Below are 19,401 nucleotides of genomic sequence, written 5' to 3'. Positions count from 1 at the left end.
AAAAAAACTAACAGATGTCTCCCTACTCTCAGGAGTGAGAGCGGCCCTTCATCTGGAAGAGGGCTTTGTGGAAGACTCGGTGGGCTTTATGGGCCAAATTTTGCACCAAAAGGAACAATTTAACTTAGGATTTTAAATTGAAGCCTGGGTAGAGTAACTAGGTGCACTTCATGTTGAAAAGGTAAAGGCTCATGATGTAGGGGGTTTTGGAATTTTCCACCGTGGAAGAACCTTCCCTTTTGTGACATATGTGAATTATGGTTGTTTATTGCCCTAGTGTCAGAAACCATAAACCAGGCAGAGACACAAAGTGCAGTTAAAATCACACCTTTAACACCTTTGCAAAGCTGAACAATGGCAATTACTAGCTGTTTAAACTACAAATGCTTCTTAGTAAGGATGACTTGTGGCAAGTGCTGAATACAGACCCACAAATGGAGAGACGGAGGATTGGGACAGGAAGTATAGACAGGCAAAAGCAACCATAAGCTTATTAGTGTAAAATGACCAGCTTATCCACATAAGAACAGAGAAAATGGCCAAAGGTATGTGGACTTCATTACAAAAACTGCATGAGCGTTTAAGCCTAAACAGTAAGCTATTTCTACTAAAAAAGCTATATAAGATAAGACTAGAAGGCCAGCAAATGTGTAACCACGTGAATGCTATGCTATAAATCATAAAGCAGCTACGCCCCATTGGAGATAACCATATTGTTGGCCTGCTCCTCTGCAGCCTTCCAGAGACATATACTGCTCTTATTAACACTTTAGAAACCAGACCCAAGCAGGAGCTGACACTGGAATAAGTCAAAGGGAAATTAATAGATGAATATGACAGAAGGAAAGAAAGTACGCACCATGATGACAAAGCTCTTAAGATGTACAAAGGCACAAAGCACAACAAAGAAAGCAGAGCCTGTTTTCGCTGTAAAAGGACTGGTCACTTAAAAAAGGACTGTTCTATCTGGAAAGCCAAGCAACGAAAGCTAGAGCTATCCACAAAACAGTCAAAGCAATCACAAAGGAAACTGAAGACACATCATGGAGTGGCACCTTTAAAGTGACACAGAGCAGCAACCCACGTGGCTGGTGCATATACTCAGGTGCGACAAGCCACATGACTAGTGATGAGACTTTCTTTACAAACATTGATTACAGTGCAAAAGACAAAGTTTTCCTAGCAAATGGGAAAAGCATCACATCAGGAGGTAAAGGCCAGGGCTTTCTGAACTGCATTACACCACAAGGCAAGCAGATTATCATTGTAAAGAAAGTGCTGTGTGTTCCAGAAATAGAAGGCTGCCTTCTATCAGTGAAAAGTCTTGCAAACAACGGTCTCACAGTTAAGTTCCAGGGTGATGAATGCACAATTCACAATAATAAGCGATTCCCCGCAAAGGGAAAACTGCATGATCACCTATACAAGCTCATCACCACAGACCAGCAAGCCAATTTAGTCTCCAATCACCTACACAGCAAATGTATTCACTTATGCACAGGAGGCTGGGGCACAGAAGTCCAGAAGCTATACAGGACATTATAAAGAAAGGCTTATCAGAAGATTTGACTATAGCGCCTTGCAAAGTCCTCATGAAATGCAAGTGCTGTATTGAAGCAAAAACCACACGTGCTCCCCTTCCACAGGCATCTCAAGGAAAAAACACTCACCCTCTGCAGCTCATACACAGTGACGTATGCGGTCCAATGAAAACTCCCACGTCAGGCGGGAACATATATCTACTGACTTGATGATTATTCCAGGTACATAACTACTTATCTGATGAAACACAAGCATGAAACATCAGAGTTTTTTGCCATGTCTAGCAACAAATTCTAATGCAAACCAGGAATAATATGCACCGACAGTGGGGGGAATACATAAGCAAAGAAGTGGCCTCATACCTGAAGAGACAAGGAATAGTACACCAGACAACCGCACCATACACTCCTGAACAAAATGGTGTAGCATAAAGGAAAAATCACACTCTTATAGAAATGGCCAGATGCATGTTATCGGATGCCAATCTACCTCACAAGTACTGGGGAGAAGCAGTCATGACTGTAACCTACCCACAGAACAGACTACCCTCAAGAACCATTAAAAGTACTCTATTTGAAATGTGGCATGGATCAATGCCAAGCATAGGGCACATCAGAATGTTTAGATGTAAAGCATATGCCTATATATTCCAAGTGAAAAGCGATCCAAGCTGGAGAACAGCGCCATAGAGGGCATTCTAGTAGGCTACGGTGCGCAAACTAAGGGTTACAGAATCCTACACCTAAAGACTGACAAAGTGACAATAAGCCATAGTGTTTATTTTGATGAGAGCCCATCATCAGAAACACCAATCCCTGAAAGCTATGAAATGAATATGCCAAGCAAACCAGAAGAAAAGGTCGACCAAAGCGAACCTGTGCAGGAGTCAGAAGAAGAGGTGGAACTCGCAATGCCTAAATCAAGTTCCCAACCAGATCCTGCTGAACCTCCCTGAAGTCAGAAGATCCACTCAGACTACAAACGGGATACCACCCCGCAAGCTGTCATACACTGTCAAAACACACAGCATACTATAACCAACATCCTGGGAAAACATAGAGAAACTGCCAAAACATGAAGCCAATAAACGGAGAAGAGCAGTAGAAGAAGGATTAAAGTCACTTCAAGAAACTAAAACCTGGACACTCACAGAGCTCTCTCCTAACTGTAAAACTATAGCAAGTAAGTGGACCTTAAAAGCAAAGTCAGATGCAGAAGGCAATATCCACAAATACAAAGCCAGACTAGTTGCCAAGGGTTACTCCCAGAAATTTGGTGAAGATTACGATGAAACATTCGCTCCTGTCGTAAAACACGCTGCTATATGTTGCCATTGTGACAAGACCAGACATAGCCACAGCAGTGGGCATATGATGCAGGAAAGTCTCAGCTCCCTGTCAGCATGACTGGAGCGCAGCAAAAAGAGTGATGTAATACTTCAAAAGAACAATTCAGATGGAGTTACAGTTACCAGCAACATCCAATCCAAAACTGGTCGGATATGTGGATGCTGATTGGGCCGGGGACTGCACAGACCGCAAATCCACAAGTGGATTCATCTTCCAGCATGGGAAAGAAACCATAAGTTGGTCTAGTCGAAAGAAAGCAACTGTCGCTCTATCTTCAACTGAAACACAGTACATTGCAGCAGCAGCACACATTTCAAGAAGCGATATGGATTCGTCAACTTTTTGTGGACATAGACATGTCAAAACCAATTCCCATTTTTGAAGACAACCAGGGATGTATGAAGCTTGTGCAATCAGAAAGGGTTAATCCTAGGACCAAACACATCGACGTCAAGTATCACCTACTGAGGGACAATTAAGAGCAAGGTGTTATTGACATTCAATACTGCCCGTTAGGGGAGATGACTGCCGATGCACTCACCAAGCCTTTGTTGAAGGAACGCCATAGTTATTTCCAGTAGAAGCTGAATATAATTTGACAAAGCACATGCTGTTGAGAAGGGGTGTTGAAAGAACAACACCAAGCAATATAAAGTTGTTTTTTGTACTGTGAACAATACTTTATGCATTCTACGTATCTAGGTGGCACTGCAGTGTTATAATGTGTATTCTATGGTATTTTATTTAGAGGAAATACCTTTGTTCCTATGTGTGTGTAGTTGTATCCTCCTGTTTCCTGTTCCATGATAAAGACATGCTGTAATATATGTCCTGCCGTTCTCCATAAAAAGCCGTTTGCTGTATCCAAGAAGCTTTCAGCGCATTATATCAAAACTCTGCACAATAGGTGGCACCTCTATGGGTCACTCCTAAAGGACGTCCAGGGGTTTTCAAAGTCTGGGTTCCATTAGGATGGACTGTAGCCTGGACCTGTATAGGACTTTGCAGCGTACTACACGCATTACACAAAAGTGTACACACATGAGCACTGGTGTGTAGAATTCAGTGCCCAAAGCAACAAAATACAGGCCTTCTCCATGGTGTGGGTTCCAGGTATGGCTCCTAAAATTATACCAAGGTTGCACCAATCCAGATGCACTGTTTCTGTTGTGATATTAAAATACAGTGAAGGAATTGACCAAGGAATCTGAAGATAAAATGATAAACTAGTTAAGCGTGAGAGTGATTTCTCTGTAAGGAGAAGAGTCCATCACTTTATGACACTAGCAATAAACTGAGGACTTATGGAATGGGGTACAGTTATAGGGCATCAAGGGGGCATAGCCTCAGAAACTTGCCAATTTCCAATCAACTGAAGGTATGAGTCTATAATCCAGGGTCTCCGAATACTCAGCCTGTGTCATGTACACTATGATAAGATAAGTAGTTTTCCTATTGGGGATCCTAGCAGATTTCTGGGAAGAGGACACCAAGCAAGGTATTTTAATATTTCATATTATTTTTAACCAGTTGTATTTTAAAACTTTCATATTGACATACTGACAAATATGTAAGGGTAGTTTGCCCCTTTCTTGACCCCTGTTAGCCCCAAATGTTCCCCCGTGATTTTGCTACTTCATCTGTCATTGCCATTCTCTCAACTTGACAGCTGAAGGAGCAAAATCACGGGGGAACGTTTGCGCGGTGACCTCTTTTAATACCCAAACCCCTCTCTTTGTACAAGTACCCGGGAAACTCTGTTTTTCAAGTGCCTTTTTTTGCATTCATATTATCCAGCCATCCTGTAGAGGTTACATGAGGGGCATGTGTTGTGATTTTGGGAACCTTCCTTTCTGATACATGGGTAATGCACCTGCTAGTTGAATTTATTGAAAAAGAGTGATACAATATCCCTGACAAAGATTGTATAATTACTACTATTTGAAATGCGTTGGATGAAACGCTTCTTTTCGTTACCACCAGTTATTCTGGAGGTCCCTGAATTGTTTAGCGGACAGTATCACTTTTTCAAATATACAATGCTTTTAACATGGAAATGGAATGTGTTGGAATTTCTAATGAACTTTTTCTATGAATTTGTCTATAAATATTTTGTAAAATAAATTAATTTTTAATATAATACTTTTTCAAATTTTTGTTGCCTTAAAAATCCCAAATCAGAGGTTCTCTACATTTTATTAGTATATAAGGGATGATGGCAACTACATGCTCAATCACATGAGTCACTACTTCTCAAATAGCTGTGGGGGTGAGCTGATGGAGAAAATAGAAGTACAGTTGTTAGATGGAGGCAGGATAGGCTTCTCTGAAGAGGAAAGTTTTCAGAGATCGCCTAAAGGTGGATACATTTGGAGACAGTCTGACAGATTGGGGTAGGGAATTCCAGAGGATGGGCGAGGCTCGGGAGAAGTCCTGGAGGCGGATATGGGAGGAGGTGATGAGGGAGCTAGAGAGCAGGAGGTCTTGGGAGGAACGAAGTGGGCGATTAGGTAGGTATTTTGAGACTAGGCTAGTGATGTAACTGGGGGCAGAGTTGTGGATGGCTTTGTAACTTATTGTAAGTATTTTGAATTTAATTTGTTGGGCGAGTGGCAGCCAATGGAGGGATTGGCAGAGAGGGGTAGCAGACACTGAGTGGTTTGTAAGGTGGATGAGTCTGGCAGCAGCATTCATGATGGACTGAAGGGGGGATAGTCTATTTAAAGGTAAGACAATGAGGAGGGAGTTGCAGTAGTCAAGGTGAGAGATAACCAGGGAATGAATCAGGAGCTTTGTGGTTTCATTGGTTAGAAAGGGACTTAGTTTAGAGATGTTGCGGAGGTTGAGGTGGCAAGCTTTGGAAAGTGTTTGGATGTGGGGCCGAAACGAGAGTTCAGAGTCCAGGATAACACCTAGCACCCTGACATGTGGGGATGGGTGGATGGTTGTGCCATTGCTCTTGACAGAGAAGTCAGGGGAAGAGGCAAGTGGGGGGAGGAAAAATAAGGCTAAGGCTAAGGCTATCAACTGACCCAGGGAAGAGGTGTAGACTGAAAATAAGAGAGGTCCGAGAACAGAACCTTGGGGGACCCAGACGGAGAAGGGAAAAGGAGAGGAGGAAGGAGAATTGTAAGTGACACTGCACAGGTCAAAAACACAAGGTACAAGTAGAAAGGTTGTGGAGAGTCTGCCTGCAACCACTTTTGCCCAGTGTGGTACGTTGTTGAGAGGGATCAGTGATTACTTGTTTTTCACTTTTCATAGTTAATATGGTATGTACATAGCACAGCTAACATGAGGGTAAATGTGGATTTTTTAAAAACCTATTAAAGATGTATTTCTAAATAAGGTAGAACAATGGTATACTTCCAAGAAAAAGGATAATAAGATCAGCAAGTGCATTCAGAGAAATGTATATTTTCAGCCCACACATGTCCTTCACCCAGACATGACCTTAATAAAGCATCCTTGAGGCAGACACAGGAGTCAGTCAATTCAGACCTATAACCTGTATCCTTATTCATTACAGCAATACTAAATCTAAATTCAGGGGAATTGCTACAATGGAGCATATTAATTTATGACCATTTGTAAGGTAAGATACTGATGAATGAGAAGACCTGGTTCACAATTGGCATTCTAAATGATCCCAAAGGTGTTTAGTATAGTTGAGATCAGGGCTCTCTGCAGGCCACTGAAGTTGCTCCAAACCAAATTTATCAAACCATGTCTTTAACCTCCCTGGCGGTATGATTATTTCGGATTTTAGGTGCTGAAAGCGGTACAATTATTTTGCATGGAAATTTGGCGTTTTATATTGTAGGTCTGTAAATCTTAACAATAACACACTTAAATCTGTCCAAACCAGAGTCTAGTAGATATCCCGGGTATGATAAAGTTTGAAACACAAAAACATAAATTATAATATAATAAATAAAAATAAATAATTAAAAAAAAAAAATAGTAATAAAATAAATTTCCCCACAATTCACTATCGCTCAATTCTGCAAGTGTTCTAATTTACTATCGCTGTTTTCTAGCTGGTCTAAAGCCACTTTTGACGTAAAGGGACACTTTTTGGTTGCTATGGACAATCTCCAGTTTCCAGGCAGAAAGAACAGTGTATATCATGTAAAACTGCATGCAGGGCATGGGCCAAAGCACTGGGGACAAAAGGGATGTGAAATCATTTCATACAGTACTGTAATCTGTAAGATTACAGTACTGTATGTGTTATGATTTTTACTTTTTTTTTTAATTTGCCGCCAGGCTCCGCCCCCGTGCGTCGCGCCGCTCGCAGGGAACGGAGCCTGGCACGGAGAGGCTTCGGAGGAGGACGGAGCCCTCGGACACTGCGGGTGACATCGCAGGATCCCGGGGACAAGGTAAGTAACGCTGCCCCAGGATCCTGCAATGCGATCCCGAGTGTGGCTCAGGGTTACCGCTAATGGTACTGAATTTTAACCCCGAGCCACACTCGGGAAAACCGCCAGGGAGGTTAAGAAGCTAGTTTTCTGCACAGGGAAGCAAAATGGCCTTCTCCAAACTCTTACCACAAGGTTGGAAGTGCTTAGTTTCCTAAAAAATTTTGAAGGCTGTAGAATTAACAGTACCATTCACTGGAAATTTAGTGGTTGTCCTTACACATATCTGGCAATAGGTTTTGTGGTCAGGCGCGCTCAAACTTTTTTCCATATAGTGTTTGGGACTTGCTATGCTGATTTGTTTCAGAGGGTACATATTCTAAAGCTGTCATAGTCATCTTTGCTTCACTTTTTAGTGGATCACTGCCCTGTGAAGTATGAATTAATCAGTTATGTTAATACCTGACATTCATGTATGTTTCAGGTCACAGCTAACAGAGAAGGAAGGATAGGAGCTAAAGAAGATATGATTTAAGAACCCTTTCACACTGAGGCAGTTTTCAGGCATTTTGGCGCTAGAAATAGTGCCTGAAAACTGCCCCCGGTGCGTTTGTGGGATGTTGGGAAAAGTCCTGCAAGCAGCATCTTTGGGGCGGGTTGGGAGCGCTGTATACAGCGCTCCCAAAACACCCCTGCCCATTGCAATGAATGGGCAGCACTTCGGAAGTGCAGCAACACGGGAGTTTTTAACCCCTTCTTTAGGGTTAAAAGCTCCTCACTAGCAGTAAAGCACTGCTAAAATGAGTAGCACTTTACCATAAACGCTGCCCCAGTGTGAAAAAAAGGGGTCTAAAAAACAAGTCAACTTCCATGTTATGATCTAAGAGGTTCATTTTAGGTTACATAACAGGAGATAAAAGCTCTCTCACACGAGGTTGTGAATCTCCTTGCAGCACCATTTTAAAGTAGGCAAAATCTCGAGACACCCAGTTCTAAAATGTAAAGAATGTAAATGTTACTTATCAACGGAAAACCTGAGCCTGGGACAAACCACACAACTGCCTTGTAGAAATTAACTACATAAGAAGCCCCCCTTTAAATCTGTAGGTCACCCTTCATGTCAGTCTCCCCTTTACATAAGAACCCCATAACATCAGCATCACCCCTATACATGAGTCCTCCCCATCACAGAGACCCCGATCACAATCATCCCCTCTTCACAGCAGAGCCCTACATTTCGGCTCCAGCAGCACAGCAGAGGGTGGAGCAGGTGGAATTCTATCTTCTCCTGAATGCTGCAGGCGGCATTGCATGTATTGCCATGGTGCAGTTGAGCTAGGTGCCATCACCCAAACACCGAATAATGCTGTGTGTCCTTGTCTTAAAGCACCATTGTTTTGGTACTGGCGGCTGGCCCACATGCACCATGGTATCTCATGGCATTGGGTAAAGCAAGTCTCACGGTTACGACACCAAAAGAGAAGCCAACATGGAGAGGAACACTGGGAAAACAATGCTGAAAGTGTCGTATTCTGCAGGGTCTTCAGTCGGCAGTTTCTCTTCATTACAGTAGAGTTCAGAGGAGCAGGCAGTGGTAGAGGTGAGTATTCCATTTACTTTGCAAGAAAAACGTAATTTCAACAGTGACTAAGTTCCTTCAAGTGTTACTAAACCCACAACAGTAAAATTAGTCTGTATATGCAGTAAAGCATGCTTGTTATACTCACTGTGGAACCTAAGGGGTAATCCTGCACATTGTGTTACACAGTCCCCAATCCATCTCCTGATAATACAGAGCCTTGGGGGCACTCTGTACATGCTCTTTTTTTTTGGGGGGGGTGTGCATATGATCAGCACAGGGCCAATCCGCACTGTCCAGACAGAGGGTCAGGGGTCCTGCAGCCTCATAGGACAGTCAGAGGAGAAAATTCCTCCTCCAAGCTTTAACCAGTGCTTGGCCAGACACTGATAGAAGTCACAGGACTGCTATATATTGCTGATGAGAAAAGGTACCAGTATTTAGCAGTTTATATTTACTAAAATAATTGCATTTCCATGTTCTGTGTACTGTGGGAGACCAGATATAATGAATGCAGGGTCCTGGGTTTAGTAACATTTTAAAGGTTGTATTCTAGTTTTAGAGGACATGCAGGAAAGCACGTTAAAATAATTAAAAAAAAAAAGCATTGCTACAATACTCACCTTCAGTCTGAATAGTTCCTCATAGGACTTTCTCTTCTCCGCTGTATCCTGCCAGACTTCCAGGTTGCATGATGACCTGAGTCATTTTCGTATTCAAAGTTTTTTATTGAAAAGCATACATAAATTACAACAGGCAATGTTTGTATGACATGTAGTAGTAAGAGGTATACAGGTTTTTGTTCTGCGACATGTGCATTACAGTGGGTAACAAGTATATATCAGAAAAATAATGTCCAGAGGATATTCCTCGCAGAGATATCTGTGGACGTAACATATCTGTTTCGAATAACAGCTAGAAGGGTATTGAAATAATAACAAAAACGTAATGTTTTACTTGTTTGCTCGGACTGAGCGTCTGCGAGTATATGCATAGTCAAAATCTGGGAGTTGTTTCGTATTTTGTAGAAAACATTACCATTGATGTATCAGGAGGAGAGACATAAGGAAGAAAATGTAGAGTGAGGATAGTGACAGGAATAGGATAGTTAGAGAGAGACTAGGAATAAGGAGTGGAAAGGGGAGGAGTGGTCGACCTGAGTCATTTTAACCCACTTCTTCAGAACCCTGACTGTCAACCGCCCCAGGTCATGTCATCACACAGCCTGGGTTCAGAGTGCTACAGCATAGAACACTGCCCATGTTGATGTCTGTGTTGCAGTACGGAATGCCCCCCACAGGCAGATGAGGAGGACCCATGAAATCATTGGACTGGTAAAAAAAACGTTAAGAGATATGTATCCTTTTTTGTAAGAGGGTGTGTTCTACATCTAGAATTAAGTCTTAAAAAACTGTAAAAATTAACTCTAAGTGGTTAATTTACAAAAAATGGAGAGTGTAAAACCTGGTGCAGCTATGCATAGTAGCCAATTAGATTCTAACGTCAGCTTGTTCAATTAAGTTTTGACAAAAAAAAAAAAAAAACAAGTCTAAACATGCTTAAAGTGGATGTAAACCCTCGCATATACCCAGTGAAGTGAACAGCCTCAGATGATACACAGAGATGAAACAAATCTCCCTACATACATTTTACATGTATATCTGTTGTCTTCAGCTTTATATGCTGTTTAGAAAGTGCACCTCCTGTTGGAATTTTCTCTTCCTGTTCCAGCAGGGGGAGGGGAGCCATACACTGTGAGACAGCTGATTGGAGGAATGTCACACACCCCCTCTCCTCATAGGCAGAGACTTGCAGAGCTGTGCTGTGAATGGACCAGGTCTTTGCTAATCTATTTATAGCACTCGCCCTGACACAAATCTCAGGCTGGTTTTATCACAGGTGATAGAGAACTTGTCAGAAGTTATCAGGCTGATAACAGAAGAACGGAGCAGGAGAAAGCCACGGGACTTAGTGCTTTAAAGAGGGATACGAAAACACTGCAGATATATGTGCCCAGCTCAAATTTCATGAATCGGGCTTACATCCACTTTAAGGCTCCGTTCAAACCTAGGCATTTTTCTACTCTAAGCCCAAGTTCTAAAAGCGCCCAACAAGACAAATCCCATTAATTTCAATGGCCCCTGTTCACATCTAAGTGTCCTGTCGCCTAAAGCAAAGCACCCATTGCTCAAAAAAAGGTACATGAGCTTCTTTTTTTGGCAGATTGCAGGCGTTTTAATTCTTTTACGTTGGTGACCTTTTCAACTTCAAAAATGCCCGAAAAGCACCTGTAAAATAGCAACGCCTAGATGTGAATGGGGCCTCAATGCTAGGAGTGTCAAGCACTTGGGCATTCGTTCATTTCAATGGCCAGAATAAATTAATATTCTGGCCAATGACAGGAATAAACGTCCAAGTGCCCAGTCGGCAAGTGGTTAAAAGGTGCCTAAATGCATTTGCAAAAAGGCAGCTTTAGGCCTGTTTTTGGTGCTGCTTTTCTCGTGCCAGGAGAAAATTATAAGCGCTGGGTAAATGCTCAGTGTGTATAAGGCCTTAGCTGGCCATAGATGGGTAAAATTTTGAATAAAAATTCCTAGGAAAAGAATGCTCTAAGAAAGTTTGTTCATTTTTCTAATCATTAGTGGGTCAACACGATGTTTGTTTTCGACCACAGTTACAGGAAAATTCAAAGGAGCACAATGGAATATTTTTCTGGAATGAAATGAATTACTAATGCCCTGTACACACATGATCGGACATTCCAACAACAAAATCCATCGATTTTTTCTGACGGATGTTGGCTCAAACTTGTCTTGCACACAGTTGTCAGAAAATCCGATCGTTCTGAACGCGTTGACGTAAAACACATATGTCGGGACTATAAATGGTGCAGTAGCCAATAGCTTTTGTCTCTTAATTTATTCTGAGCATGTGTGGTGCTTTGTGCGTCAGATTTGTGTACACACGATCGGAATTTAACCGATCGGATTTTGTTGTCGGAAAATTTTATAGCCTGCTCTCAAACTTTGTGTGTCGGAAATTCTGACGGAAAAAGTCCAATGGAGTCCACACACGATCTGAATTTCCGACCGCACAATCCGATCGCACTTTTTCCGTTGGAAAATCATTTCATGTGTACAGGGCATAACAGTGTAAGTGGTTTTCGTTCAGTAAAATCCATTCATTCCCAATCAAAAGAAATCTTTCAAAAGACATTCGAAAGTTCTGAGAATTTGTGTATGAATTTTCTTAAGATGTTTCCTAAGATCTTTCCTTTGAAATTCTATCCATCTATGGCTAGCTTTAGGCTGCCCAAACATGGTTTAGTTTTTTTTTCTTTCAACCAGCTAAAAAAAAAAAAAAAAAAAAAAAAAAACCTGAAGCAATTCCCCCATCCACATATTTAGTGTAAAAGCGGGAATCCTTCTTGCTGTGTTGTATTTTGACAGCATGGAGACCCCCTCACCTTCCTGTCGTCAGAATACACAGATACAAGAACGGCTGCAGCGCTCATTGAACTGAAATTTTCCAGCAGTCCAATCTGTGAGAGGTCGCTAAATAGATTGATCATGAATGGAAATGGTCATGTATGGCTTCAAAATTGGCAGGTTCCAGCTGAACCTTAATCCATGTATGGCCGGCTTTAGCCTAGGTTCATACTAGTGCTGCTGCATATTAAAGTGTTTTTCAGTGCATCTTAATGCATGGTTTAGATGCACTGGGTTGTGGTGGTTTTTTTTTTTTTTTTTTTTTTTTTTTTTTTTTTAGTAGTAGACAGCACAAAACACAAAAAACACATCAGACACACTTTTTCATGTGCTCTAACCAAACTCTATGGGACCAAAAAATGCACTACTGTGTACCAAAAGAAGCACCTACACCTTTTCAAAAATTGCACTGCACCACGTTGCATTGATGTGAATGGCACCACAGAGAATATTGTGATTTCCATTGTCATGCATTGCAGAACGATGGCAGATGCAAGGGAAAACATACTAGTGCGAACGGAGCTTACCTTTTTGCCATCTAATGTATTCAAAAGCCACAGAATTTTTCACTCTGCAACCTCAACGAGTATCTGACCGTTGAATAAGTCAATTACTTGCATCCCTGCTAGCTGCTGTGGTTCCTTCCACTGGCTTGTACATCCTGCAGGGATCACAGCAGCCAGAGGGGAGCAAGTATTCTACACATACGGAAAAGTCAAATATATTTCCAGTGGTTAGGGAGTGGAGAAACACTGGCATTTTCATACATGAGCCGCCTGCAGGGTAAGTACATTCACATTTTTTTTTTCTTTACAGGTGATCTCTATTCAGGCCTCAGGTATATTATAAAAATTAAGGAACAAAATAACATTGAATGCAGCTTCATACTGTAGGCACAGCAGAATCTGTGCTGTAATGCAGGAGATTGCATAATCCTTAGACGCAAGAACGAAAAGCTTCCCGTTACCATTTTAATAGGTTTATCACTGCATTTAGGCCACAGGAATGAGCACAAGAGAGAAAATTTTTACATTTTAATAGGTTTTTCTCCAGGACTGCATATATAAAGACAAAGGAATCCAGGGGTCTCTCCTTTGTAAACTAGGGTGGAAGATATTGAAGTCTGCTTTACGAAGTCTCTTTAGATAACTGTCCAAGGGAACCTGGAAAACAAATATTTGCTTCAGTGTGACAATTTTGAACTTATAGTGGACCTATCAACACAAAACAAAAAAAAACAAAAAATTTTTTTTTTATTTTATTTATTTATTTCAGGTACTTATATAGCGCCGTCAATTTACACAGCGCTTTACATATACATTGTACATTCATATCAGTCCCTAACCCTCAAGGAGCTTACAATCTAAGGTCCCTAACTCACATTCATACATACTAGGGACAATTTAGACAGAATCCAATTGACCTACCAGCCTGTCTTTGGAGTGTGGGAGGAAACCGGAGTACCCGGAGGAAACCCACGCAGGCACAGGGAGAACATGCATACTCCAGGCAGGTAGTGTCGTGGTTGGGATTTGAACCAGCGACCCTTCTTACTGCTAGGTGAAAGTGCTATCCACTACACCGCTGTGCTGCCCTATATATAAACTCAATGTGAAAGATACACTAATCATAGTTGAAATATGTAGTTTAAACATACATATATAATATCTCTCTCTCTCGATTATATAATATATATTTTTTTAAATAATTACTTTTTTTTTTTTTTTTTTTAGCATTTCTGACACTAGCAGTTCAATTGTCATTTAACCACTTCAGCCCCGGAAGGAATAACCCCCTTAGTGACCAGGCCATTTTTTGCGATACGGCACTGCGTCGCTTTAACTGACAATTGCGCAGTCGTGCGACGTTGTAACCAAACAAAATTGATGTCCTTTTTTTTCCCCACAAATAGAGCTTTTTGGTGGTATATGATCACCTCTGCGGTTTTTATTTTTTGCGCTATTAACAAAAAAAGAGCAATAATTTTGGAAAAAAAACCCAATATTTTTTACTTTTTGGTGTAATATCCCAAAAAAAAATGAAATAAAAAAAAGTCTTCATCAGTTTAGGCCAATGCGTATATTGATTGGTTTGCGCAAAAGTTATAGCGTCTACAAAATAGGAGATATATTTATGGTATTTTTATTATTTTTTTTTTCACTAGTAATCGGCGATTTTTAGCGGGACTGCGAAATTGCGGCGGACAGAACGCACACTTTTGACACTTTTTTGGGACCACTGACATTTATACAGCAATCAGAGCTAAAAATAGCCACTAGTTACTATATAAATGTCACTGGCAAGGAAGGGGTTAACACTAGGGGGGCAATCAAGGGGTTAAGTGTTCCCTAGGGAGGCGTTTCTAACTGTGGGGAGAGGGGACTGACTGGGAGTAGAATGAGATTGCTGTTCCTGATCACTAGGAACAGCAGATCTCTCTCTACTTCCCTGACAGAACAGGGATCATTATAAGAAGACTAATACCATATCTATGTTTGATTGTAATCCGTATAATAAGAAAAAAGTGTGTTTCATAATCCCTACATTTTCAGGAGTAAGATAGAAAAGGTGTACAACATATTTTAAAGGAGGAATCATTAATATTTTAATATGGACCTTTTGGATGGAGAATCTGTTCTTTTTTATTTATTTTTTTCAGCACGCTGGCTCAGTGGAAAAAAAAAAAAACATCTATGGCCACCTTTACACCGGGCTATGCATGCTTTCTCTGCCACAATACTAAGAAGATAAATGGGGAATTGGTTGGGCACCCCATACCTGCGCGAATGGTGAAAAGTGTAAACAGATAATAATAATGATAATGAGAGCAGCTCGATGTAAATTAAACGTAAGTGAAAGAAATAAATTAATATAAAAAAACGGAATGGATCTACAAATTGAATACACTCACTCCTGCGGGAATAAATGTAGATATAGACTTAAATTGTTATTTATCTAATTATTAGGGATTTACTAGAGGTTTAGATCTTACGTAATGGTTATTTGCAATATTGTAAAAGGTGTTCCAACTTATTTGAATTCAGTCCCATCATTCGCCACTAGATGGCTCAATTGATAATTCTCTTTTTTCTCAAAAACATTTTTAATTGCCATCTGGTTTTTGTCCACAAGATGGCAGCACTTAAAGTAATTTTTTTCTTTTATATTCTCAGATTTTTTTTCAATTTTAAACTCAATTAATTTAGCATTTTTTATATTGTTTTTATTGTCCTATATAATTGTGTATTAACATATGAAGTTTTGATTGAGCATTAGGCAAGGATTGAACTGGATCAAAATAAGAAGCGACGTATCCGATCACATGACCCCTGATGACGTCAGAGCGTGCTGACGAAACGTGTAGGGTGCCTCGAGCGTGATATGTTACTTCCACCCCTTGCAATGCAGCTGGAGCGCATACGGCGTTCCCTTACACATGGATGTTTAGCTGTGATGGATATTTGTGTTTTTTTACTTTTTAAACCTTTGAATAAATCGTTATATACTTCAGCATGGGAGCCCTTTTCTTCTTTTCATCTCTCCACCAATGATTGGACGTCTGTTTGGACCGACGTTGTGGTTGTGAGAAACCCCCCCCCCCAATTGGCATAATCTTTTTCCAGCGCTTTTGACTACCTGTAATGGGTGTCATGGAATTCTGGTGAGTAGGATGTGTGGCAGGTGATGGTGGTGGAAGATCTACAGTCACTCACTGTTCGCGAGGATCAAGAAGATTTACATGCACTTAACTGAATTAAATTTATATATATTGGACACTTATTAGATGTCGTCTCTTATGGACTTACGTTATATTTTATGATTTTGTTTGCTGACATTGTTTGTACGCACTTTTTATGCATTTGCACTTTATAGTTATTCAGGTCTTTCATTTTTAGAGAGAGCGCAGTTTAAATTAATTTATTAATCAATTTCTTTCACTTTCTCTGCCACAATGCTTGGACCTGTTGACTGGTCACTCGGGCACAGAGTACAGTGGAGGCATCACATATTGCCAATACCTTACCAGATAATTCTTCTTTGGTCTGGCTGTCAGTGAGAGCAAAGAACTTTCTCCTTATAGTAAACCTGTTACTTTACTTAGGATGGGCAGCGCACAGGTTCACTTTAGGAAATTTCTATCCCGGCATGTTTACAATAAATTGCAATTCATGAACAAGTCACTACCAAAGCTATACACACTTATGTGAAGGTATCCTTGAAACTTCTACTAGCAGACTGTTGACAACAGAATAGCAGCCAGTTCTAAGAATGCTTACCGTTATATTAAAGGCAGGAAATGCTTTCCCAGAAACCTTCCTCTGGAAAGAACGTGCCTGAATGACAAAGTGAAAATAATTGTGTTAGTTTTCTATTGCTGCATCTGTTGCTGTACAGACTGACAACATGTTTCAAGATGGAAAAGTAAAAGGTATGACTCAGATTTTACAAGTGATTCATTATTTTGCAACTGCAGAGTTTACAGATAAAATAAACATCTTGATAAAGATTTGTTTTTCAGTGGAGCATTCTACAAACCTGCATTGAATCTTCCACACATGCGTTCATAATTCTTAAAGTGATTGTAAAGTCTCATTTTTTTTTCTATAAAAATAACAAATGTGTTATACTTACCTGCCCTGTGTAGTGGTTTTGCACAGAGCCCAGATCCTCCTCTTCTTTTTTTTTTTTTTTAACTGACAGTTTTTATTATTATTTTTTCACAAAAATATACAAATCTGCAGCATTGGGTACAGAAAATAGAGTGCATAACATCACAGTTCAATTTGACAGACAATCAACTGAGCGTCGAACGACGAGGCCGTTCAGTGCAGACATTTAGTGATTAAACAGAATGAATTTACTGGATTAGTATACATCTCAAACAGTATATCCATTAATACCCTTTGCACAAGTGTATAAACACATAAAAGAGAGAAAAGGAAAAGAGTAGAGAAAGAGGGAGAGGGAAAAAAGGGCAACTACCTACCTTCAGGGCCCAGGACAGTCCAAAAAGGAACGGGCCATAAATATGCAGTTGACACAAAGCGTTAGGTCGTAGGAGTCTCCAACAGGATCCAGGGTTCCCAAATACGATCCTCCTCTTCTTGGGTCCCTCTTTGGCTCTCCTGGCTTCTCCCTCTCAGCTCACGAGGAGGAAGAGTCCCAGACAGCCGAGTCTCTCGTGCAACATCGCCGGATCAAGATGGGCTCAGGTAAGTTCCCTGTATTAGGGAGGGCTGCTGCTAATAGAAGGCGTTATATCTTAATGCATAGACTGCGTTAAGATATAAAAACCTTCTGCCTATACAACCATTTTAAGCTGGGTACACAAAGGCTGAAATTTAGCAGATACAACAGAAACCGTCCTGCTGTAAAATAAGCAGGATCTGCTTGCGATTTTGTTAGCATGATTCTCTGGCAGAAATGCATGTCACACATAGGGCAGCCTATTCACTTGTATGAGCTGATCTATGTGCGACTGTCATGGCAAAAAAAAGTTCAGGCCCTGAGCCAGGAACGATTTTGCAGTTGTGGTTTGCTGCAATTCTCGCACAGTTTGCCACTCGATAATGGTGGCAAAATCGCGTTGGGGGTGACATTCAAGCTCAACGGCACACAAAAGTGCGTCTTGGCGTGATTTGGAATCACGGTGATTCTGCCCACTACTCCAAATCACCCATAGGTAAACGGGGCCTGAACAAGCTTCAAGTGGATTTTTTGACATCTGGGTGAAATAAAAAAACCACATGCAGTATATCTCTGCAATACATGACCATTTTTTTTGTTTTATCCTTATAAACCCACTGCAAGTACACAAAAATACCCGTTGATCCAGTGTGCTTCCAACTTTTTGTTTGAGCTAACAACAAAGAGCATCTGCTACACTTAAATGTCAAAACAGTGTTGTCCGCCCTGTGCAGTCCTCCTCTGGTGTACTACAAAACTACAACCTCTCCTTTATCCCATAACATGAGGAAGGTGTTCTGCAGTTCAGCAGGGGAGAACTGGGCAAGGCGGATAGGACTTCCTGGGCTTCCAGTGCAGCAGAGGCACAGAAATGAATATAGATGTATGCGGCTGTACGGGGGTTCACGCAGCTACCTATGTAAACCCCCACATTTCTATTGGCGTACAACCCTGTATGCACACAGTCTGAACCTGGGGGTGTATGGCTTTATACATGAGCAGGTTTACACAGGTAGGCAATTCACTAGTGGTAGGCTGTTCACAGCAGCTATGTATCCTTGGTGAAATACACCTGCAATTTGCATTATACGGTCACCTGCACCCCGGTTCAAGAGGAAATTATAATTTTAACATGTAGTTTTTCATCCTCTGCTCATGCTTAATTTGGGCTAAACAGGTTTTTGACTGAATTACTTTAAAGCCTGGTTCACACTTGTGTGGGTGGTTCCCGTTGTGGGTCTGCACCCGTCCTCGCAGCTGCAACCACCTGCACACACTGGAAATCATAGCAGCCACTTCCTGCACTGGGAACCACACTGCACTTGTGGTTTCTGTTTGAGCTGCGATATTGAAAATTATGCAGGGACTTTTTCTTTGGGTTTTCAGGAACACGGCAGTCCATTCAAATGAATGGCTGCTGTGCCCACGTAAAAAGCAGATAACAGAGCCACAGTAGTGTAAACCAGACCTTAAGCAACTTTCAGCTCCAGTTTTAAAGTGCTAAATTCTAAACATAAGGGATGTACTGGCTGTAGCTTTAAAGGCTGCAGAACACTTTGCAAGCTTTAACCAACCCCCCCTCAGGTGTCTATAGACAACTTAGATATACTTTTCATTGCATGTAAAGGAAGTTGCTTTGTAAGGGTGCAGGACAGGCCCACCCATTTATCAAACATGACCTCAAAGTGGTTGGAAACATCTGAAGTGACAAACAAAAGCATATCACCATACAGTGTGTACTTTTCCCAGCCCACAGCACTGTGTGTGGTTCCTGTCTGCTCTCTCCTGCCTCTGCTACCTGCATGAGTCACAATAGGCAATCCTGGGGACAACACACACACACCCAGGACGCAGTAGGTGACTGACAGCCTCAGATGTGCATGTTTCCCAGT

At 41.2% G+C, this 19,401-nt stretch overlaps 1 protein-coding gene across 1 annotated transcript in view; it reads right to left on the bottom strand.

The window, feature by feature from the left end:
- Positions 1–13,343: 13,343 nt before the first annotated feature.
- Positions 13,344–19,401, bottom strand: part of NDUFAF6 (NADH:ubiquinone oxidoreductase complex assembly factor 6) — a 106,164-nt gene continuing 100,106 nt past the window's right edge. The window contains exons 8-9 of the mRNA XM_073631995.1: positions 16,600–16,656; positions 13,344–13,485 (exon numbers count right to left, since the gene is read on the bottom strand). Of these exons, the coding sequence (XP_073488096.1) occupies positions 13,357–13,485; positions 16,600–16,656 (186 nt within the window). The 3' untranslated portion in view covers positions 13,344–13,356. The remainder of the gene's footprint in view (positions 13,486–16,599; positions 16,657–19,401) is intronic.

The sequence above is a fragment of the Aquarana catesbeiana genome, linkage group LG05, assembly GCF_042186555.1.
Source record: "Aquarana catesbeiana isolate 2022-GZ linkage group LG05, ASM4218655v1, whole genome shotgun sequence".
Classification (NCBI taxonomy): domain Eukaryota; kingdom Metazoa; phylum Chordata; class Amphibia; order Anura; family Ranidae; genus Aquarana; species Aquarana catesbeiana.
This window is presented reverse-complemented; position numbering and strand designations above follow the sequence as displayed.